The sequence below is a fragment of the Ramularia collo-cygni genome (genome assembly GCF_900074925.1).
Source record: "Ramularia collo-cygni strain URUG2 genome assembly, contig: RCC_scaffold15, whole genome shotgun sequence".
Taxonomy (NCBI): domain Eukaryota; kingdom Fungi; phylum Ascomycota; class Dothideomycetes; order Mycosphaerellales; family Mycosphaerellaceae; genus Ramularia; species Ramularia collo-cygni.
Window position 1 is genome coordinate 138,965 of NW_019716269.1, and position 23,042 is coordinate 162,006.

At 50.4% G+C, this 23,042-nt stretch overlaps 9 protein-coding genes; 3 read left to right on the forward strand and 6 right to left on the reverse strand.

Moving 5' to 3' along the window:
- Nucleotides 1-202: 202 nt before the first annotated feature.
- On the forward strand, nt 203-1,114 carry RCC_08698 (related to enoyl-CoA hydratase; the record flags this gene model as incomplete). XM_023773946.1 has 2 exons in its annotated part: nt 203-618; nt 673-1,114. The coding sequence occupies 2 exons, from the start codon at nt 203-205 to the stop codon at nt 1,112-1,114; spliced, it is 858 nt and encodes a 285-aa protein (XP_023629714.1).
- A 4,858-nt stretch (nt 1,115-5,972) lies between these two features.
- RCC_08699 (uncharacterized protein) lies at nt 5,973-6,418 on the reverse strand (the record flags this gene model as incomplete). XM_023773947.1 has 2 exons in its annotated part: nt 5,973-6,103; nt 6,154-6,418. 2 exons carry the CDS (start codon nt 6,416-6,418, stop codon nt 5,973-5,975), a joined length of 396 nt encoding a protein of 131 aa, XP_023629715.1.
- A 753-nt stretch (nt 6,419-7,171) lies between these two features.
- RCC_08700 (uncharacterized protein) lies at nt 7,172-8,418 on the reverse strand (the record flags this gene model as incomplete). XM_023773948.1 has 2 exons in its annotated part: nt 7,172-8,145; nt 8,199-8,418. 2 exons carry the CDS (start codon nt 8,416-8,418, stop codon nt 7,172-7,174), a joined length of 1,194 nt encoding a protein of 397 aa, XP_023629716.1.
- A 3,126-nt stretch (nt 8,419-11,544) lies between these two features.
- Nucleotides 11,545-12,516, reverse strand: RCC_08701 (uncharacterized protein; the record flags this gene model as incomplete). XM_023773949.1 has 2 exons in its annotated part: nt 11,545-11,967; nt 12,019-12,516. 2 exons carry the CDS (start codon nt 12,514-12,516, stop codon nt 11,545-11,547), a joined length of 921 nt encoding a protein of 306 aa, XP_023629717.1.
- A 1,434-nt stretch (nt 12,517-13,950) lies between these two features.
- On the forward strand, nt 13,951-15,110 carry RCC_08702 (uncharacterized protein; the record flags this gene model as incomplete). XM_023773950.1 has 2 exons in its annotated part: nt 13,951-14,733; nt 14,790-15,110. 2 exons carry the CDS (start codon nt 13,951-13,953, stop codon nt 15,108-15,110), a joined length of 1,104 nt encoding a protein of 367 aa, XP_023629718.1.
- Nucleotides 15,111-16,172: 1,062 nt separating this feature from the next.
- Nucleotides 16,173-16,871, reverse strand: RCC_08703 (uncharacterized protein; the record flags this gene model as incomplete). The annotated part of the gene is made up of 1 exon (XM_023773951.1): nt 16,173-16,871. The coding sequence occupies one exon, from the start codon at nt 16,869-16,871 to the stop codon at nt 16,173-16,175; it is 699 nt and encodes a 232-aa protein (XP_023629719.1).
- A 423-nt stretch (nt 16,872-17,294) lies between these two features.
- On the reverse strand, nt 17,295-18,011 carry RCC_08704 (uncharacterized protein; the record flags this gene model as incomplete). Its single annotated transcript, XM_023773952.1, has 1 exon — nt 17,295-18,011. The coding sequence occupies one exon, from the start codon at nt 18,009-18,011 to the stop codon at nt 17,295-17,297; it is 717 nt and encodes a 238-aa protein (XP_023629720.1).
- A 1,171-nt stretch (nt 18,012-19,182) lies between these two features.
- Nucleotides 19,183-19,779, forward strand: RCC_08705 (uncharacterized protein; the record flags this gene model as incomplete). Its single annotated transcript, XM_023773953.1, has 1 exon — nt 19,183-19,779. One exon carries the CDS (start codon nt 19,183-19,185, stop codon nt 19,777-19,779), a length of 597 nt encoding a protein of 198 aa, XP_023629721.1.
- A 310-nt stretch (nt 19,780-20,089) lies between these two features.
- Nucleotides 20,090-20,683, reverse strand: RCC_08706 (uncharacterized protein; the record flags this gene model as incomplete). Its single annotated transcript, XM_023773954.1, has 1 exon — nt 20,090-20,683. The coding sequence occupies one exon, from the start codon at nt 20,681-20,683 to the stop codon at nt 20,090-20,092; it is 594 nt and encodes a 197-aa protein (XP_023629722.1).
- Between the last annotated feature and the right edge of the window lie 2,359 nt (nt 20,684-23,042).

The following is a 23,042-nucleotide window of genomic DNA, read 5'->3' on the forward strand; positions in this document are numbered from 1 at the left end:
GTTGTACGTGAAATATCCATGAGGTTGTCGCCACACGCATGATCGGCGAAAGTGGGTCTGATCGGAGCTCGGCCCGAGACGGGATCCGATGACCCGAACATCTTGAACTTCACCTCGCTCCTCTCTACCATCAACAATATCCATCGAAATACCCACTTGGATTGTGCCGGAGAAGACTGCAAATCGTCCTGCCGCTCTAATCATGGCCTCAAAGCTTGTACCTCCACGCTGCGATGGCGTTACCATCTCTTACCCCGAAGCACAAATTATGCTCGTAACTCTTTCCCGGACGAAGCAGATGAACTCCGTCACACACACCATGAACTGGCAACTGGAGTCCCTCTTCAACTGGTTTGACCAGGAGCCATCTTTGCGTGTCGCAGTCATCACAGGATCGGGAACAAAGGCCTTTTGTGCCGGCTCAGATCTTCTAGAGATCGAATCTGCACAGGCTGCCATGCTGGAGAAACCACTGGACATCACCAGATCGCAGCCTTTCTTGCATGACCATCCAAGAGGGGGCTTTGCTGGTATGAGCAGGCGAAAGGGCAAGAAGCCAATCTTGGCGGCTGTGAACGGCGTGGCACTTGGTGGCGGATTTGAGATTGTTCTCAATGCGTGAGTCCTTCTACTCTAAGACTCCATGCTGACAAGAGACTTACAATCACTTAGCGACATGACAATTGCCTCGCCAAACGCACAATTCGGTCTTCCAGAAGCACAAGTCGGAGTGTACGCTTATGGTGGTGGCCTTCCTCGCCTCGTTCGCAGCATCGGCATGCCAGCTGCCAGCGACATTGCTTTGACTGGGAGAAGAGTTTCTGCGAAAGAAGCGTTGCAACTTCGGTTGATCCACAGCATTGCTCAATCACCAGATACGGTACTCTCGGAGACTTTGGAAATGGCTAAGAAGATCAGTGCAATGTCCCCGGATGGGATCATCATTACGAGAGCTGCCCTGCGTGAGACTTGGGAGACGGCTAGCATCGAACAGGCTTTCCGTCTGGTGCACGAAGAGTACTTTGAGAAGCTGATGAAGGGGCAGAACTCTGCGGAAGGTCTCGCCGCTTTTCGAGAGAAGAGAACGCCAAATTGGAAGTCCTCGAAGTTGTAGTTGCATTCATAAAACACTGCCTGAGCAGGTACCATTTGATCTTAGCGATGTATTCTGCACCTCCCTGAACGCTGTCTATCCTCGGTAGCTGTAGGTGGGAGGCCAGCAGCAAGATCATACCCAATTCATCGCGCCTTGCTCGTACCACGGGCGTCACCGGCGAGTTCGCATGATTGCCACATCAGTATCATGAAAAGAGAGCGCACGAACAGTTTCAATGCTACCACAAGGTCTGTGATTTGATTTCGAACCTTTCTTTCACACAATTCCGCTATCAACATGAGCGTGTGTCCCGACGTTGAAGCTGCGGCCAGATCAGACTATCCGGTCGATCGTTGTTTGTAAGTAGCCAGCTCCCCAGCTGTTTTATCCTCAACTCCCCGTAAGTGAGTTTTTTGGTATCTGTGGCCATACTTGTATGCGCTACGGATCGCACTACTTCGCCAAGTCTTTCCCTCGGCCCTCTCTACGTGCGATGCAAAGTATTTTTGCATCGAAGCCGGCCGCGGGCCGGGCATGTGGTTGTTTATCAATCAGCATCGTCAACGCGATGGCTTACCACTGTAGATATGTTGATTTTCCTGAAATGTCATTTCAAGCTCAGGATTATGGACGGCCTCGGTATCTTGAAGTGTATGATCACATTCAGCAGATAAACTTGTCATGGTTGTCTGAATTCTAGGCGGGAGTCCTCCTTCGAAGTGGGTACAATACGCAGGGCAAAAGATTCAAGTTGGAGTCGGTTGCGAAAAAGACTCAAGCCGCGCCTGAACCCATCAGGGCAATTTGTTCGGTTCGGCCTTGAAGCTGTTCCAACAAATTCAATCGCTGGATGTTTGTTGCCTGAGAACCGTAGCCGAAGGGGAGCGGAAGAGATCCCCCTTAACAGAGCGTGGAGAGTAGCCCGAGACTCGATGTAACGATGTCTTACAACTCGGGCGGCTTTTTAAGCACCTTGCATCAGGATCATTGAAACGTCGCCATAGATGCTAGCAGGAATCCGGCATGGTGATATGGAAAGCTGGGTCGCAATGTGGGAAAGATCGACTTCTAGCAATTGGTTCTCCGAGTCAAGAAGGTCTCGATCACTCGGGTCAGTACCATCAGCTCGGTAAGCGATGCTGCGGCCAAGACTTGACTTCATCGGCGATGAGTTAGTTCCAGAGAAACGCACAATAGAAGACCTGTGAAATTTAGTCAGGGTAGAGCATGATTCGCGGCTGCTATCAACCTTGCCCAGAAAGGAAGACCTACCAATGATTCTTTGACAACCACTGAGCGATCCTTCCTGTATCGACCCCAGGCGCCTCTACCGCAGCATTGTGATCCATGCCTCACCTCTCGGCATAGCATCTGCGGCCCAAACTCCGTTTCCTTGACCAGGCGTTTGTACATGTACAAGTCCTCGGCGGCATTGTCAGCCAGTAGCTGCATGATCCAATGGCAGCTGTAGTCATTCCAAGTACACAGCTCGACTTGCCGCCTGACAAACTGACCAAGGTAATATTCRTCGGCTTCCTCTCCGGCAGCTATATCTATCAGACTCCTTCTGATAGCCGGCCGATGAGCTTTCCACTATGGCTCAATCGCCACACTGATCGCTCCTGTGGTGAAATTGATAAGATGGTTCTCGAGCTGGTCTTAAGCTAAGTCTTTTCTATCGTCCTGAAAGTTAATGCATATCACCGCTTGGTACTACAAGTAGCCGAACACGGTGCGTCCAGAAACATGAAATCTTTCTTTTGCTGCTGCTTGCTAGACATTTGTCCTGCCATTGTGGTCTCGTGCTCGTAATAGAGATCAAATCTGTGATCGCTGTGGAGACGGTTCTGCTCAGTGCTCTGAAAAAGAAATTACACTGCGCCGGAGAGGTGAGCAGCCAATGTTGAAGTAGACGAGCGGATCAAAGGAAACAAGATCAGCTCCATTGCTTTGGCGGATAGCGGATAGCGGATAGCAGAAGCAGAATCCTGTCACGACTCTGTTGTTTCTCAAAATGCCATCGGGTGAATGAGCTTTCCTGATGGCTCTGCGTGGCGCGGTGCAAGCGGATACAAGCTTTATTTGGCTATGACCTTATCTCTCGCAGTTTCACCCTCGTCACAAGATTGCGGAATCAAATGAGTGATATTGACTGAATGCGCTGTTGGATGGTTGAGTACTCTTGGAAGACCGAGGTGGTATATCTGACTGTTTTGGGAGTATAGGATGCAACACTACATACTGTTGATGATGAAGGCGGCAGCGGAGGGATAAATGGGCGAAAAGACCAGGCTGTGTCTCAAGATCCATACTGGCCGTTGTCTGTCACGCCGGCCTATCGGTCGTGATGCAGTTGTTTTCGCCTTCGACATTTGGACAGCAACGCCGGGCCACCAGCATTATGGCTAGACCGGGAAAACTCGTTCTTTCGCCACAGTCTCATCATTGGCGGGAGGAGCGTTGTTCTTCCTGGGAGAGCGGGTTTAGCCACCTACGATTGTTAATATAATGCGGCCACGTCCCACACTCTACCGGGGTATCTGCTGTGTCTGTCAGTATCTTTGCAAACTCGCGATAGCAATTTGGCTGAGACATGTACGGATGGCGACGGTCAGACTACGTTATGTGCGCTTTCGACAGTTGACTAGCAACGTCAGACAACCAGCATCGTAGGAGACCACCATCTCCTAGCGGCTGTCTTGACTCTCTTCCCGTGCGCATTTTCTCATCATTTGCGGGGCAGGTGTGGGATGTGTTGGAAACGAGGGTATGTGCATTCTGTGATGTGTACAGATGGCAAGGCTTCCGTGAATGCGGAGATGCTCCGATGTGTCTGTGATGGAAAAGTCAGCACGTAGTTCCACCTCGCGATCGTCGACTATTGGAAGAGCGGTGGTTTGAAGATCGGAGTCACCCCGAGCCTGATGACCGCAGCACTGTAAAACGAGGAACTGCTGATGATGATGGATCCGTTGATCCAACTCACAGTAAGTCTGCAGTGATTCGGAAGAGGTCTGAAGAGCGACAAAGCGACGGTGATGATTCTTGCCGGCTTCGGCTGCGACTCCGAGGAAGATGGAGAGGCACTGCCGCTTTCCCACTTCGAGCGTGATAGCTGCGCATAATGGAAGTCACCATGTCGATGATCAAAAGGTATGGTAGCTCTGCTAACAGACACGAGGAAGCGTGCGGGTCAGTTTGTTCCAATTCTGACCCCCATCATTCTGCAAGACCAGCGCAGCAGCCGTCTGCCGGAGCAGGCGGCTTCGGAAGCTCGGAGTATGTGTTTAATGGGACATAAAATGTCGTTCGCCAAGGAAACGAATGATCGGTCAGAAGAGCGGAACATACAGGTAGTTCCCTTGATGCCAACTGTTGTCCGTGACCTCCACGCTTCTTTGCCTCTGTGGACGACCAGCTCTCGGTCATGGTCGTAAGAAATGAGCGTAAGGAGCTGAACGACGATGGACAGCATCTCGTGCATGTTGGAGCCTGCCGACGAGATGTGGCGTGATGGCTGAGTGCGAGGCAAGAAAGTCTGACTACGGTCATTGTCAGCGTCGCTTTGAATGTATGCGGAGCAGAGGAGTAAAGTGGGTATGAGGCCGGATCAGAGGAATTGCGAGTTGTCCACAGATGCCGCGAGGCTTTGGAACGAACGAAATGTTATGTTCATCATTGCAAAATGAAAGAGATGCGGAGATGCTATTGACCATTGCATCGCCGTCGCGCCACCGGCGACGACCATCAAGGCTTGCCATGACAGAAGAACCTCACGCAGCCAGTTTGCTGAGCAGTAATAGCGAGGAAGTTGCGCGAGCCACGGCGAGGGCGATAATCGCTGGCGGTGACGACGGTCGCATGAAGGTGGCGGAAAGAGCGTGCTTCGACGAGGGAGATGGTGTGTCGCCTGCAAAGGAGCTGGGAGATGTGATTTGAGGAGAGTGAAGGTCAGCGACAGAACGGAGTACCGGCGTCGGCAGGAAAGCGGACGTAGCAGAAAGAGCAGCGAGAGGCAGGAGGCATGCGGAAGGTCGAAACAGACTTACTTGCGCTCACACACCCATCCAAAAGGCGATGGTGCTGTCGCCGATAACAATAGCGAAGATGGGAGGATGAAGCTGAGGGCGACGTATTGTTGTTGTGGTGGATTGGAGGAGTCAGAAACTGCTGCACCAAGCTACGTCTGGCGGACTTGCTAAGATTGTCGCTAAACACTACGCCGATGACATTTTGCATTTTTCACCAGCATCATCACAGCATATGGCTTCTACCACCTCTGCGGAATCCCCAAAATCTTTCCCACGTGTATTTTACCGGCCCTCCTGCAGTCTCGCCAACGGACGGATGGAGGCTCCACGCAGCTGCGCAACTGCAGTTTGGGGTACACGCTGTATCTCGTGGACAAGACAAGATTACAATCAACATCCGTGTGAGGCACTGGAGATGCTTGTCCCACAGGGCCCAAGGGACGTCGCCGCGAGCAGAATAGCTGAAGGAAAGTCCACTGGGGCGCCACGAAGAATACAAGTCGCGCTGTAGACTTTTATGGTGAACGAAAGGCAGCCGGTCCATGAGCGGTGAGAAAACAAGTTTAGGACATGKATTTGTAAAGCAAGGTTGGGTCGTCATTCATTACGAGGCTCTGTTCCTACCGTTATCAGACAGCAGCACCGCGCTCAAAAAGTCCCATGCTCTCGTCCTTCTAGCTTCTCCCGGCCATATCCAAATGCGCCAAGGACAGAAGCCCATTTCGTTGTGTTGCGTTTGAGCCGTGCGCAGAACCTGTGCAAGACGATGGATCTCAAAGCCTTTGTCTTTCCGATGGCCGTCTAAGCGGAGGTCAGAAGTGATACGCCCCCAAACGCTTTGCAGATCATGTGCTCAGTGCCTCCCTGTATCCAGTAGCATTCTTCCTCCTCCTCCGGCCCTTCGATTCGCCCAGAGCAAGGTCAACAATCTGATCGAGCAATTCCCTCGGCAGGTGGCGGAGCGATGTTGCAGGTACTAGATGAAATTAGTAACTCGAGTGCAGAAGCGGAACATGGTACACCTACTCGGAGTGATAATCTCTTTAGGAACCTGGAGGCCATGTTGCTCCAGCATCTTGACGCAGGCGATCATCTTGAACGCCGGACATAAATTAGGCGCAGGAAGGTTGGTCACACCAGCTGCGCGCAAGATGGACTCCGCGATATTGGCTTTGTAGAGAATGCCGAGTAATCCGTCCTTGGTGATGTTCAGACGCGTAGTTGAGGTCTCGACGATGTACGGCTTCGGTACCGTGCGACTGATAGTGGTAGAAGACTTCTTGCGCGGCATTGTTGTCGTAAATCTGGAGAGTCTGTTGCGCGACTCGATCGAGCAGTAATGCTACTGGATAGGCGATGCTCGGCTTCTCAATGGAAGTTGGTCGACGTAACCCTCGATGATCCCAAGGTGGCAGGAGTTTCGATTGATGTTGTCGAAAGTGCGGTTGTTGATCTGGGGGAGTCAACGCGCGGATGGTAGCTTCTGAAGGTAGTGGAGTACGCTAGCGTCCCCGGGTGTCAACTGAAAGACCCTACTTCTGCRGATGCCCAACCATGCAAGAGAGTGAATATAGGGCGGGACTCTTCATGTGCGGAATACCTGCGACGAAATAAACTGGTATAAACGGCGCTCGCTCGCAGTGCATGGCATCTCAACGAGATTGGCAGCGTCTTGCCAAAACGAGAAGCTCGACCAGGGTACATACAACCTTCTTTGCACCTTTCAGATATCTCATGACCGGAGTCACGCGAGTGGCTGGGAACACCTGCATCCCTGACACGAGCACTTCGCTACGCCTACTTTTGCTGAACTCTGGCATCTTGAACGAAAGGCATCCACGACCAAGCGATTTGGCCCTGGTCGCCGCACAGCCTACGTTAAAATCATCTCAGTCAGGCAAGAATGCCGCATACGTTGGAAATCCCAGTCGGGCTGAGTTCGAAGCACTTGGAACGTGGATACAACTGTAGATCCGAAACCAACGTCAAGTATATACTCCTMCGCTTTCCATTGTCTTCCCAGCATAATTCATGACCATCCAACTCACTCTTCAAGCATCAGATAGCCTGACGAATGACTTTGATACAAGACGGCTCGAGCGGCCTCKGCGTCCGTCATCTCCGCTCCTTCGACGAGCGGTACGAGGTCCGGATGGAACTTACTTGACCTCTGGTCAACGTGACTTGTGAAAATCAGCTTACGCTTGATCGGTAGAGTGCGTAGTGTCTGGATGGTTGCACCAATGAGCTCGATCGCCAGCTCATTATCATCCGCGCTAGGAATCCACCAGCACTTGGGACCTATGTTGACGCTGACAGCGAGCTCCTCCAACTCCGGCAGGACAGTTTTAAGGACCTTCAGATCGGCGGAGACCCGGCTGATATGTTCTTCATGCGGCTCATGAGATTGCCTGCGAGCTGTAGGAACGAAGACCTTTTTGATGCGTTGTAGGATGAAGAGTTTCGGGTCGACAGGACCGGCCATAGTAGGACTGTCAAAATGCACGAAGCGAAGGATAGGTCCAGTCTCGCCTGCTTGCAAATGGATATCAGGATAATCCCGGCCAAAATTTGAATCTCCGGAGCCAATTGCCAGTGTGACATTTCCGAGTAATCTCGCTAACGCCTGATCATGTAGTCGAATGTTGATGGACATTGTTTCTGCGCACTGAAGAACGGCGTCGTAGAGTTCTACGGCACCCATGATAAATTGATTGTTGTAGAATTCACGGCCGAATCCAAGGACGTTGTACAGGCTGGTCCAGTYCAGTGGGTAGCGCTCCAGTAGTGTAGGAACCCTCTCCATGATAATCGAGCGGAGGCGCGAGTTTATGCCAAAAGATTGTTGAGTGGTGATCAGCAGTCGCGTAGTCTGAAAGGCACCCCGTAAAAGTAATTCATCTTGATCCTCCATGAAATACTCACTCTTTCGCTTGGCGTGGAATGCGTCCTCCAAGACGTAGCCGCAGATTGTACCCAACAGCTCGTTCGGGAGGTCAACGAGGCCCTTTGAAGGTACTGTCTCAAGTCAGACGCATAACACAGGGATAAAGGGGTGGAGATCTACTTACATGAAGTCGTGATTTGTCCTGGGATCACGATCCTGTTCWGCTCCAGCATGCGAACAGTGGCAACCAATTTATTTGCCGGGCACATGCAGATGTCCGGGCGATCCGGAACACCCGCCATGCGCAGGGCGCGCGCTCCGAGGTTGATCTTGTAAAGGATTCCCTGCAGGCCGTCTGCAGTGATGTTGAGCCGGGTGGTCGCGGTCTCGACAATGTGCGGCATTTTGATTCGAGTGTATAGGTGGCTATGATTGTGTATGGGCTGTAGCGGTGAGCAAGGCTGTGTGAGAGTTTCGGTGAGATGATCCGAAAAATGAAGCGAAGTCTGAGTGCTTTGGTTGTTGGTCGGTCTGTGAGGTATATAAAGTGATATTGTGGGTGGGGGAATAGTCTTTTCAGTGTCCAGGTGACCATGTGTGGAGTGAACAAGTCGCAACCCGCCTGATTAAGTACACGTGTGTCGGTCAAAACCTAGTACCTGTGGTATTAATTAACCAAGTACCACGGCTCCGCAAACCAAAGGCCGTGAAAGCTTGTTAGAATGTCTTGGCACATCATGTGAAAAATGTCGTCTGGGGCGATGAGATAGTCTGTAGCCTCGAGACAATTCATTGAATGGTGTTTATAGCTTGTCGACATGTAGTTGACAAGTGTGGTGCCATCTTAAGGGCCTCTTCTCATCTTCTGAGTGATTGAAGACGCTGTTGAAAAAAAGCAAATTGAGAACAGGATGTGCGGAGCAAATCTACTAAAAGACCACAAAGGGAGAAAGGAAGTGCACAAACTAACACCGCCTCCAATTAGATGCCTCAATGAGGTATGAGATGTTATAAGATCGATACGTTTTGAAAAACCGGTTGCGTTGCAAGATCGCCATGGTAGACAAACAATTTCAGCAAGCCGTCGCTTTTACTGGCTTCTCCTTCATTTCCGGGGAATGATGTATTGATGTTAGTTTCTTAGGGAAGTTTTGTAGTCCAGTGAGTGTAAAGAGCCATTCCACCAGCACTTCTTCGCAAAATCATGCTACGAACTTGCTGGATTGAAGTGCAAGGTGTCGTTATGTCGATGACCGGCAGGATCCATCCGCAAATTAGTCACCCACCGTGTGCCCACTCCCGTTCCTACACCATATTTTCACAGTCGACACATTCGTGATCTATCGACGCTTGCGGGCACGAAGAACCTTGCCATTCTTAGCAAGAAGCGAACCAGCAATCTCTTGTCCGACCACGCGGCATCGTATTCCCGTTGGTCGTAGCAGCTTGCTTGTCCCATTGGGTTCTGCAGGGTGGAAGGATATGGAGCGAAGTATCGGCAGGTCCAGGCGTATTGTGTGGGGTTCGGGTGTGAGCTTAAAGTCAATTCTGGGGTGCTTTGCGTGATGGACCGGTCCATCGTTACAGGTAGGCCCGCATAGGCGGGGTGAACGGGCTGAGAAATAGAGCATGTCGATGTCGGATGTAAAGGATGTGTCGTGGTCAGCATTGCGTTGCCTTCCGATTGTTGCTCCCGGAGATACGGCGGCGCTAAGACTGCCGGGCATAGCATTTTCGAACTCAAAAAGGTACCACCGAATCGAGACTGAGGCTTACAATGCGAGACTCGTGGGCTTTGCGGACTCTTGAACAAATTCGGAGGAACAGACGCTGGTCACAGCTACATTACTTGATATTCCGTTGTAAACATAGATCCAAAGCCCAACAACAGCTTTCCATGATCTCTTGCCTCCATTCAGACGCTTCTTCTTTCCCACGGTTCCGCAATTACTTCCGTATACGTACAAGGCAACACCTGGCCTATGTATCTACCACGTGGCATACATACCTGGACCCTGTGCAAGCTCTCTGAGAAGCAGCCAACGAAGCCGAACCAATCAATAAGGAAGCGACCGGGCGGCCATCCAAGATCTGAGAAGGAGGTAGACAACCTAATCTCGTCGACCATTCAGCGTCTACGAACATTCAAATCAGCACAGAGTCACAGGTCGAATGAAGGACAGATATATCGGATGATGTGCAGCACAGGAGATTACTCAGGACATCGACTTTCAATGAACGCAATGGCTGCCTCGTACACACATATCCCAGGAAAGAAAGACAACTGAATGTCATTCGCTGCGTCGGAAGAGCTGGCGGCAGTTCTTAGTAGCAAACAACGGATCGGGTTGCGGGGGTGGTTGAGAGCACCTGCGGATAAGAGGGAGATCGCTGGCTATGGAGAGTACGACATCAGGGACAAGGTCGTAACGGAAGAATTGTATAAAAGAAGCCGTTCGATTGCTCTCGACATTGCCAAACACCCGACATCTACCCACGACTTGAGTATCGTACACTGAATTCCAAGGATCGACTCTTCCCCGCACGACCACTACATTGGGCTCTTCCACAAATGCAACTCCGCGACTTGACGTGCCGTGCGAATCCCACTGCGTGCCCACATCCGCACCGGGCAATGTTCAGACTGTCGCGATGATACGGAAAGAGAGCACGATGCTCCCGGTCATATCTTGCCAATTTCCTGGTGAGATAATCATCATCGTTCCTCGATGCTTTCATGGAGTCCCTTGTGGCGTTGGTATGAAGCCTATGAAGTATCTCCTTGGCGAGGGCTGCCTGCATACGAAGCATTGAAGCTTGTGTTCTCCCCACACGTCCGTTCCCAATTGCTGCTCGGATTCTTCGAAGCACCTCGTCGTGAATTGAGGGTGGATCCGTAGCTGGGTCGGTGTGGAACGGTTCGAGGCTATGGAGCTGCGCATTCCATTGAGCTCTGCTTGTGATGCTAATAGCTTCGCTTTCAATGGCGGCAAGCTGGCCGTGAGTTGTATTGTCGATCGCTGAGAGAATCAGATAAGCTGCAGCTTCGCATTCCAGATATTCTTTCTCTGCGTTGACAGCTTCGATGACGCTGACGCCGCCGAGATTCCAAAGCGCGTGCAGTGGGGAGTCTGCATGGGGTTCATGGAGTTGAGCCATTCGAATGGGTTTCAAAATTCGGATGTCGATGGAGTTCGGGATAGGTAGTTATTGACGATTGATTGATTGATTGTTGTTGATTGCGTATTGCTGTTTGATTTGGTCGCGAACTCTAGTTGGGGAGGAAAATTCGGGGGTCAGCAGCGCAAAAGCATCACACGAGGTTTGCCATTATGCCACATTGAATACTTCTTTCTCTTTGCTCATGATCCGGCCAGCACCGAGCGACTCGCCTGACGCCCAGTCAATGTGGAGCAGACGATCGACATACTACGGGAGGTCCAAACATTCCTCAGTCCAGCCCTTGTGCAAAGATGCCGTGATCCTCCTGACCCTATAATATGGCTTCTTTGCGTAGCTTCCTCGTCTCATCAGTCGCCCAAGAAGAATTCGATCAAATCCTTTGCCAGCCTTTCCGGCTTCTCAAGCGCCAGACTATGCCCACACTCTTCATAGATCTCGCTCTTCGTGACTCTTTCAGCAAACTTGAGAGCGCACTCCTCAACTTTCGGACCGAAGAACTCGGGTGCTCCAATAGTCATGACCGGAATCGTGAGCTTTGTCTTTGCGAGTTCTTTGTTAATGTCGCCGTTCTTGAAGCCGGCTCGGTAAGTCTCCAAAATACCCCGGAGAGCTCCAGGTTGCTTGACGCATTCGATCCAGTGGTTCAGAGCTTTTGGCTCGATCAGCGTTGGATTGTAGCATTCCTGCTTGATGAACATTTCCCAGAATTCCCGCTCGTGGCCTTGGATTAGCATTTCGGGGATGTGTGGGATGGCAAAGAATCCGAGATGCTTCGATTACTTGTCAGTGAAGGTCGAACTTCGATCGATAAACGCACCTACCCAGCACCAGACCCCGTCTTTACGGTACTGTGCAGAGACATTGTCCGGCGTCCAGAAAGAAGATTCTTCAAGACCTAATCCGGAGAGAAGCATTTCGCAAAAGGAAAGCTTCAGCACACGCTCCCGATATATTCCAGCAACGGCGTACGCATAGTCTGCCCCACGATCTTCGCCATGTAGATAAAACTTCTCATGTCCAAGCTGCGTCATCAAGTCTGCTACATCTGCAGCTTGTTCCTTGGAGTCATAGCCGTCGGTCGTAGGAGGCTTGTCGGTATATCCGAATCCGCGAAGATCAGGAGCAACAATGATGAAGTGCTCTGAAAGTAGTGGGAAGACCCGATACCAGTAGAAACTGTTCTTGGGAGTGCCATGAAGAAGAAGAAGTGCTGGTCCTTGGCCGGCTGTAATGTAGTGCAAGCGGATACCATTGACACGGGCTCGACCATGTTTGACTGGCTTGCCGGTGTGGTCGTAGGTCTCTGCAACGTCTGACATGATTGGTATACGTTAGGACCATGATTGATGGCGAAGATATGGAGGATGTTATCCACGCTGCCTGAAGGACCCCGCATCTGCTAAGCGGGTAGGCGGCTCAGCATCAATGTCTCCGGGAAGCGGAACGGTTCCATGCCAAGTCGAACAATCTCTGGCCAAGAGTATGGCGGTGCCTGTCTTGCCCGGCAAGGTACGTAGACTCTTATTTCAACTTCATCTAGCATGCGTCTGGTAGAAGCCGCACCACGAGCATCTCAATCGTTGTTCGAAATTCGATTTTTAGGGTCATATGCGACACGGTTGACTTGACAAAAAGCGGCACAGTCTGGAGCATTGAGGTTCATCGCCCAGTACTCCGGCGGAGAAAAGCGTCATCGATAAGTGAACGCTTCGTGTGATAGGAATACTCCGCAAGTCTCGGCAGGCCTGAGCGAGGCGGGTGGCGTCGATGGGAGAAGGCGATCAATACACGGAGTTCCGTGTTGGCAAGTTTACGATCTAAGCGTTAATGAAACGTGTCATCAAACCTTCATTCCTTGTCCGTGTTGAAGCAAGCCGATGATTACTTGCTAAGGTGAACACCTCGCGGCATCTTACCGTAGCTGTGCATGTACTGGACTGTGAATATAGTCTCTCCGATGTCCGTTTGCCTTGATCCTTGCCACACACTCCTGAACAGTCGCTCGACTCATTCTGCAATCCACTCGGGTGGCAACTCGTAGGGTTGGGGCGGCGATACCACCGAGCTCCTGGCTGATCCCGACGTCGGTGTCGACCCGTGCGTAAAGTAGTRGCCAGACGGCTGCTAGACATTGTGCCCAAGCCGTGTTTTGTTTCGGCGCCTGCTGCATGTACACGAATGGCTTGGACGATGGCGAATCCTTGGGAGATCGGCGGAAAATGGTTCATCTCGACGCGCGCGTTCCAGTGTATGGTTTCACTACTGGTGTCAATGTTCGAATGTTGATGTTGGTTGGCAGTATGGCTTGTGTTGGCGAAGAGGAGAGGATCGGGATCCGAGAAGCAGTCAGTACCTGGCACCGTCGGCGATCGTCTGCCACCGGATCCGTTGCAACACAAGATCTTATTCCGGCCCATTGCGGTCCCGATCTATCATCTATCCCTATAATGAGCGACTCAAGACTCACAAGGTGTATAACGTCTCCAAAGCTCGCATATAATTACGTGGTGTTCTGCCAAAGAAGAGGTTGACTTCCAAACTTTAAGCAGAGTTCCTTGGCACGGGAGCTGGCGAAGTCGTCCGAGATGGGCCTGCATCCTTCCTGCGTCAACTTCTCCACCGAACACGATCAACCACCCAAAAAACAATCGACAGCAACATTGGCTTCGTTGTATTCTTGACGCTTCCCGCCTTGGGCTCACTTCCGACTGCCCCCTGTCTCTGCCACTACAAAAAGCACATCGAGCATCAAAATGCCGGCACCACCAGCTTGGACCAGACAATCGCGCGCCGTATTCCACAACGAGAACAACAGCGGCCTCCTTCGTCTTCCTCGAGAGCTACGCGATACAATCTGGAAGTTCGCTGYCCTACCGCGCCACGGAGTCTGCTTGAAGTGCGCAATTGAGGTCAACGGCGACGGCACTTTGGGAAAATTCTCGTTACGTCGTACCTTGATTGAACACGAGAACCATGTCCAGACATTCGCTATCGTTCGCACTCTCTGCCGGATGTCAAAAGACGAAGCCACGCCGCTCTTCTTCCAAGGAGCCGTTTTCACGGTATCTGCCCGACAGGACATCGTGTTGAAAGAAGGCAAATTTCCCATCCTCTCGAAACCCCTCCTACCGTGCAGCATATCGCAGATCCGAAAGATCCGCGCCCACAGCAGTTTTTTGGCCCGCTTTGCTAGCAGCACAGCCGTCGGCGCGCGCGGAACAACTTCCTTTGTGAGACCATTCATAATCATTAACAAACATGGAAACTCCACTGTATCTGCCAGCTGGGAGACATCACTACAGCAAGCAGTGAGCGCAAAGCTTCTTGGAAGGTATGCGCGAGACGACATACTGGACGCCTCCATTCGCTATGATAGTGACGTACTTGCTCGCATCAGGGACTTTGGGCCTGGCGAGGTGAACAGCACGGCATGGATCGAGCATGCTTTACATTGTCTCGCCCCTGGCTACTGGGTGACAGGCAAGGTCGTCTTACACGAGGAACTCCGATACATCTATGATCGGCAACGGAAGATGGTAAGTAAGCCTTTGGAGTTCCAAATTCCTGCGAAAAACACCACTGACATCACTAGATGGACGCATTGAATACCTGGGAGCCGGAGGACATGCAAGAGACCATGTGGGAGGTAGACGAGCTCACTGGACACATGCAGGAGGTTGAAGGATTCTCGTGGAACCTCTACCAAGACCCCGACGTCCGGCTATTCCAAAGCCTGCTACAAGGCCTCGCTCGACGTGTGCAAGCGAGCAAGACTCCTTTACGTTTGGGTACGGCAGCCCGCCCACCGACTGTGCGTCGCAGGCTTGTCAAAAATCAGCACGGAAGATGGGTCCAGTCGAGCAAAGTGGGGAGCGTTGCAGATTTGGGGATGAGTTTTGAGGGTGCTATCTAGCGCGAGGTCACATAGCGCGAGGATTTGGGAGAGCGGTGGTCAAAAGCWAGGTTGAGGGCGTTCTCGATATGCTTATACAAGCCTTGCACACGAAAAACATGTCAGACCGACGGAGGTATGGGGCTTCATGGGGATATTTCAAGGCAGTGAGAAGGCGTTGCTTACAGGATTAGGTAGACCGAGAGCTTGCGTGAGCAAGCCTACAGCAATACAACACCACTTCTACATTTACACTTCGAGCCATGGTATCATATTCCTTGAGCTCCAATCGTCATCTCCGCCGTCAGCGTCGCTGCAAATCATGTAGAATCTTGAATCCTTCCATCACAGATGGACATGGCTGTGACCGGATGTGCTCCCACACACTATCTTATACAGCATGCAAGAGAGGCTGCACATAGGTTGACGCTATACTACTGGGCAATCTGATCCAAAAGGGAGCCTTGTATGGCGACATACGGCTGCACTAGGAGGGGTGCGAGACAGGCTTCCAGCTGTTGTTCCAGTAGTCAACAAAAGACATTTGGATTATGTGTATGTTGGAGACTAAAGTAGCCTCGCTACTACAGTTGATCCGCGGCGAGCAGGGCTGTTTTCAACTAGTTTTGAAAAGTGCGGGTTGACAGATTCCATGATGTTTGATGCTGCGAAGTCGTTTTCTCAAAAGTCGATATTGAACGATGTTGTTCCGGAGTGGCGCACAAAGCATCCATGTTTGTAAAGGGTCGTTAGTGGGCTGTCCAGCTTATAGAACCGCCGTGGGACATTGCCCGGTATGCAAGAAACTTCTAGCATCATTCACAACTACTAGGTGGTAACATTTTCTTTGCAACACACAATGGAACGAAGAATGAAGCAGGTGGGAGAGAGTCCCAATGCGCCGTTGCTGCTTTTATTGTAACCATCTTATGCTATCCTTTCTTCTTGATAGTTAAAAGTGCAGCCTCCAGGCGCCCAAGACCAACCACAATCCAGTCGATCGCGCCATAGTATGAGACATCAGGAATCACACAGCAAATAGCCGCTTCCTGACAGTAGTGCAGCTGATCAATCTCCAAGCCTCTAGCCGCTCAAAGAAACCAGGCCGCTGTGGTGCTTCGTCCCCTCGGAATATACCCTGCTCCAGTTCTCCTCGTCATACCACGGTAGTTGCCTGGCCGCGAATTCAGACAGCACCTTAAGCTGATCGATCAAAGGAGGCGCAGGGTGGATTCCATCTTGCAGTCGAATGGTAGCCTCGGCAGCTGAATACACATCCTCGCGAGGTCCAGTTGGCATCAMTTGTGAGATGCCGATATGCATTCCTCCAGCGATTGGCTTAAAACCGATCACCAGGTGGACTTGATTGTCTTCTTTCTCCCATTCCCAGCCCCAACTCGATCCGCCGGGACATAGGTGCAAAATCTGCATGGTGGGCGTATGAACGCTTCGGAACTTGATCTGGAGGTTGGAGATGTTGTTGATGTTGGCTTCTTCGGCGCAGTTGAATGACCATGCGGTCATGCACTCCGCGGCTGTCGAGAGTGGGATCACGAAGTTGTTGTTGCGCCAAAACGTTCGATGCGCCTGTTGATGCATCTTGTGCGTCTCTGCATGAATCTGTTTGTTGACGCAGCAGAGCGCCTTCGATGGCGGAGCTGCATCGTGGCAGAGATCGATGTTCTCATCCGTCGAGGTGTCCAAGACATTTTTGTAGATTATGTCGCGCATCTCGCGCGGAAGTTCGAGGAGCATGCAGCGTGTGGTAGATGGTGAGGCCATCGTGACAGTTGGCGAATTCGGAAGATCGTGTATTCCGCTTTGAGTCGACATGGTTGTATGATGGTTGAAGAATTTTTAAGGTTGAAGATGATGTGAGGGTGAAGATGGATCAAGTACCAACTGCCGGGGTGTGGATCTATTGGTAAAGCTTGGCAGAAACTGAGTTTGGGGAACGAAAAAAAGGGGCCTCCCGGACATCATGCGGCCGGATACTCGACCGATCAACTCTTGCACCTTTTTACTACATTATGAGAAAACAATCTTCCACCAAAGATCCGTTCTACTCAATGATTTACGAAGTCACTATACGACAAGAAGAGGGGTAATCATTTGAAAACGAGAGCTATGTTGTCCGGAAATGGATACGATTTCAGTGCTTCTACCTCGCTCGGAACAAGGAATCCTGCCACGACAGTGGAGTTTCTAACGCTCGAATACCCTGTAGTACCACCTCGTAGTACGAGCAGCCCTCTCAGAAATAACCTGCAGTTGCTCTACCAGAGGTGGAGCGGGTCCCAGCCCATGAAGCTTCCGTGAACGTTCGGCGTGCTCCAAGAGATCGCTCGCAGCTTCTGGTTTCAGAGGACCTCCTGCATTAGAGTAGGAGTAGGAGATGGCCGGTCTAACGACTCCTGTGGAGATGTCCGCTCCGATCTCGAGGTAACGGCGTGGTTGGACGAGATCAATTTCCGGGTCACATGCCCAGATTTCTCCTCCCAGACGAAGTTTGTACGTCGACCAGAGTTGGGACCAGCCACATGTCGGTATTACGCTTTTGATCGTGACATGATTGACGTGGTTGATGTTGGCTTCCTCCTTTGGAGTGAAGGACCAAGCAGCAGTGTACGAACCGAAAGCCTCCATGATGATAATGAACTCGGTGTCACGATAGTAGGATCTGAAGGCCTTATTGTGCAGCTTGTGCGTCTCGTCGTATATTTGTTTGTTGGTGAGACAGAGTGCCTTGGAAGGAGGACTGTTGCAGTAGAGGTCGACTGCCTCCCCCTCTTCAACATCGGACTGGAAGACGTAGCCGTAGATTTGGTCGCGCAGCTCGCGCGGGAGTGTGAACAAGATAGTGCCGATTGGCTGTGTGAGAGGAGCCGGTGAMGTTGTGTCTTGCAAGGCAGATGCGGACATGGTGGCGTTTGGTGGAACCGTGCGGTTGAATTGGAGCTTGATGATGGCAAATAGCAGGATGTGAGCAAGAGTGTTGCGAGACCGTTGAGAAGTGTTGCTGATGGTTGATGTTCAGGTAGCGGGGCGATATAAACAAAGTAAACGCGAATGTGATGCTTGAAAAAGACGGGGAAGATCGGGATATTAACAGTAAGGTTCGGCCCGACTCCTTGTCGTGGGTCAGCAGATTCGAGCTTTATTCGAAATTGTGAGAGAAACGTCTGCATTGTCAGCCCTACACTGTCACAGTTGAAGTACCATTGTTGTGCAGTCCCCAAACAATGGCATTGAATGGCAGATGAACAATGGTTGTCTTCAGCACGCTCACGGTCAAGGTCCGAACCTACCAATATCTGAACTTGAATCAAAAGTCTTTTGTGTATGGTTTCCTTTGGGTTGATTGACTCGTTATCTGATAGAGAATAATGGCTGAAGGTGCTTATAGATGTTTAGGAGGTTGCCGTCTGTAGTACAGAGGACTCTCTCTTTTTGAATGCAAATCTCAACTGGTATCTCTCTCTGTGGCGAGAGTATACCCTTAAGTCTCCACCATTATACCGTTGTTTTTCAGGTTTGCTTGGTGTTAGGAGTAGGATACATCCATCTACGAGGCACCAAAGAATGCGAAGACAAACATGGCAAACACGCGCCCTGCTTCACTGACTTGATGCTCTCAGGACTGCCGCAACCCGATCGCGTGGAGAGCTCTACGCTCTGTGAAGAGATAATTACATTCAAAGTATTCATAGAGCAACTTGGACTTCTCGCCTGCGTTCTCAAACGGGGCAACATCATAAGCATTATCATCCATCAGCAGCCGAAGGATGGTCCTCGAGAGACCTTTGTGAATGGCAGATTAGTGTGGCGTCCAGTTCGAGGAACGTGGCCTGGAGTTAAAACTTTTGAACAAAGGCATCAGAAGTGAATGCCTTTGAAGCCACGCGGACCCATTGTGACAAGCCCGCAGTGAATAAAGGCTCAATAAGCATCCGCCACGCAACGTCTATTTATTCACGGCAACGCCCCCCTCGATCCTTCTCCCTTCTTAGATCTCTTTTCTAGCAAATTTCGCGCGTTTCTTCATCTCCCCCAAATAGCTTCTTCAAGCAACACCACCACCACATCTGCAATCATGCAATTCTCTGGGCTGGCCCTCACCGCGCTCCTGGCATTCACCGCCAGCGCGCTCCCATCCATCAACCAGGACACATCGTCCCTCTCCGCCCGTGGCGTCGACGAGTTCAAAATCCACGTGGTCAACAAGTGCAAGTGGACGAAGCAGTTCGCCCTCTACCAAATCACCGGCGACTTCCAAATGCTCGAAAAGTCTACTCCAGTCAACATCCCCACAGGAGGCACCAAAACCATCATGGCCRACTTCCACGCCATCGGCATGCGTCTCTCCGGCCACGCCGAGTGGGGAACTGCCAGACAGTGGGAACACAACGCTCTCTTCGAATTCGGCCACAGCGAGTACATGGGCGTTCAAGGCACTGCTTACAACCTCTCCCTCATGAAGGGCAGCGATGCGGACATTGGCATTCGCGTCTTCCCCATCGCCAACGGCAGAGGAAGTGGGACTTGTCAGGTTAAGACTTGTGCTCCGTGGAATTGCCCTGCTGCGCAGGGCTGGACTGATCCGGATCAAATCAATGTCGGGAGCCCCGCGGATACCGTTTGCTATCATGGCAAGACGGACTTTCGTGTTGTTTTCTGTCCCGACATGTAGATCGGTTGCTTTCTTTTGCTTTTACATCATTCACTTCTCAAATACACATTTTTCTGCACTTCTCGCTTTCAATGTCAATGGTCTCATGTTTATCTCTTCTGTGTCACTTAGGGRGCGTTGTTACATGTCTCTTCTGTGTGACTTAGGGGGCATTGTTACATGTTTCACCTGCGCAAGTCAATCAGCGCGTATTCAGGTAATCAGAGATCCCTCGAAGCAAATCATGACATTGTAGTTTGTACAGAAAGACCTCGCATTCCACCATGACCCTGTCTCCCGTCGTCTCCCAATCACTCAGTCGCTGTCACAATCACTTCCTGATACGCTGCAGTCCCGCTTGCTTCAGTCCGAAATCCAGCGCCTTCATTCTCAAACCAACTTTCGCAGGAGCATGAGCCTCATGATGGAGCGATCCAAAGTTGACCTTGTTGCTGTAATTGTCCGCACTAAGCCTGTCGGCTCCCGGAGGCCGGTATATGGTGAGCTGCTCCTCTCGTAGGATCCGTAAGATGGGATCTCCAAGACCTGCCATGTCTTGCGATCCGTGTTTCACCAAGGCTTGATTCGATGTAGCTGTTGGCACCATCCGCCCCAGAGAAGCGAGCATGAGTGCCTCTGAAGAAGAATGACCTCCACAATTGCTCCATTTGCATCCGCATTCGCATCGGCAAACAGTGGTATGGTGTGGCGTGAGAGCTTTCGATGGTCGGTGGGACGTGGATACTGAGCTGGCAGATCCGTGGTCGGATTTGTCCTCGTAATGCGAACATGAATGTTTCCTTCGGCCGCGGTGCTCATGTCTTCTTGATGGCGAGCGATGAGGCGAGGACGGGAATTGTGCGTGGTTACGATCAGTTGTGCTGTTGAGAAATGCTCCGGGGTGTTCGTGGCCGGGATCAGTCATGGTTGCGAGACTCGATTTGTTGGAGCTTCTTTTCTTGTTGAGTGCAGGTGATTTGACTCAGGGTGGGTTTGTTGATGATTGCTGGAAAGTTGAAGGTGGGAATATGGATGTTATGGGAGCCCCTCGTTGCAATTGTACCGCGTGTGCTTCAATGAACTGTTGGCAACAGGTCAGTGGGCATAAGACATGTTCCTGATGACACATTCTGTGCAATCGTGCCAAATCAGCTGTGTAGAGGACGCCAGCACCATGCAGCTGGCTCAGCTGGGCGGGAGGGGAGAGGGCTTTCTAGAACAGTGTGCTTGTTGGTGTGGTTAGCTTAGTAAGTGGTTATTGGTAGTTAGGTTACCGGTTAGTATAGTTAGCAATTGAAGCGCTGTTAGTAGGAGTTGGTATAAGGGTTGTTAGTTACCGGTAACTAACCGGATAGGGCTCCGATTAGCTACATTACCTCCGGAGGTCCGTATCCTTAATAATCCGGTCGTCTTAAGTAAGTTCATCTATACTATTAATTTATCGTTAATTTAATGCTATTCGGTAGCTGGCTAATCCTTAGTAAGGGAGTTATTAATAAGATCATCCTTAATCTATTAAGTAAGGGCTATAGTAAACTAAACCTACCGAACTACGTAACTATCCGAGGGAAGCGCTACCTCCGCTAGCTTACCGCCGCTAATAATAAGGACCTAAGGAAGCGTAGGAGCACTATATAGTAGTGCGGAGAGTAGTTTGTTAAGGACGTAGAGGGCGTAAGTGTATATTACTACTACCGCTACGAGCGTAAGGGTAAGAGGTAAACTCTACTAGTTCTAAATAGTAATTAAGGGCCGCTCTACTACCTCCTTAGGGATTACCGTATCGACAAGGATAGCAAACTAGTAATAAGTAAGAAAGAGGCGGCTTCTACGAAGGGCGGTATTATGTCTATAGCGTTACTCGTTTCGAGGAAGAGCCTTAAGAGGTTTAAGAGCCTATTAGTACGGTGGATTATATATTGCTACATCTCTTTCCGCATGCTTAAGAACACGTACTTCCGGGCTCTTATATCGTTCTTAAACGCCGGAGTTAGAGGCGTTCTTCTACGTATAGCGTCGACGATTCGAGGGTAGGTCTTAGAGGTATATAGGGCGTAGAAGGAAGCGTTAATAGAGGAGTTAAGGGAGGCGTTAAGCGACATCTACGTATCGTTTAATAGCTAGACGAGTCCGAATAACTACTTAATCGTTAGCATTAATACGCACTTTATCGACAAAAACGGAAAGCGTAGGATAGAGCGGCTAGCCTTTAGAAGGATCCTCGGCGAATATATAGGCGACAATATTAGTGCGAAGCTGCTTAAGGTAATCCGTAAGTAGCGGATTAGAGGGCGGATTAGTTACTTTATTACGGACAATGCGAGCAATAACGATAGTGTAATTAAGATAGTTCTAAGGGCTCTCTATCCGAACATGTTAGCGAAGACACGTAAGGGACGGAGGCTCCGGTATCTTAGCTATACTACTAACCTTATCGCGAAGGTAATGCTCCTTAGTAGGGGTAGCGGTAAGGCGATAAAGGAACTAGAGCGCAACACCGAGAAGGGCGCTTTTAAGAAGGTAGAAGAATTCTAGCGTAACCGTAGCGCTATCGGACGACTACATAATATTATTAAATGGATTAGAGCGTCTATATAGCGACGAGAGGCGTTTAAAAAGGTGTATTATAGTAGTAAGGAGTGTGTAATGTTTAATAATCTTAAGGTAAGTCTAGAAAAGTGGGTCTATACCGCTCCGGAGGTAGCTCCGCCGGTAACTCCGGTAATTCCGGTGCAAAGTTATCCTTACTTCTATCCTTTAACTTTGCTAATTACAACATGCACAGCTTATCTAAGACAACTCTATACGCTAGAACTTATTCTACTATATACTAGGAAGGGTATAGACCGTTAGGGAGCGAATTACCGAGTTCTATAGGCTCTATAGAGCTAAGAGGGCTATCCGTAACAACTAGCTAACACCGAACGATTAGGCTTAGATTAACCGGCTATACGATGCACTACATGTGTTCGAACTTACGACAATAACGACTTAAGGCAATAAGAAACACCTATACGACTAGTACCCTACGCTTTAGTTCCTCCTCGATTATACTAGCAAATATTCAGCCGAATTTAAGGAAGAAGCAGCGATTAATAAACGGTTTAGATACCTCTTAGGTTGCTATAACTATGCCTAGTAAAAGGCTAAGAAGTACTAGAAGCTAGTGGATAATATACTAATTATCTACGCTACTATCGTCCTTAATCCGACCCTTAAATACGGCTAGTTCGAAGACAGATAGAGTAAAGGTTCTAAGGAAGAGCAGGGCTATATCGAACAAG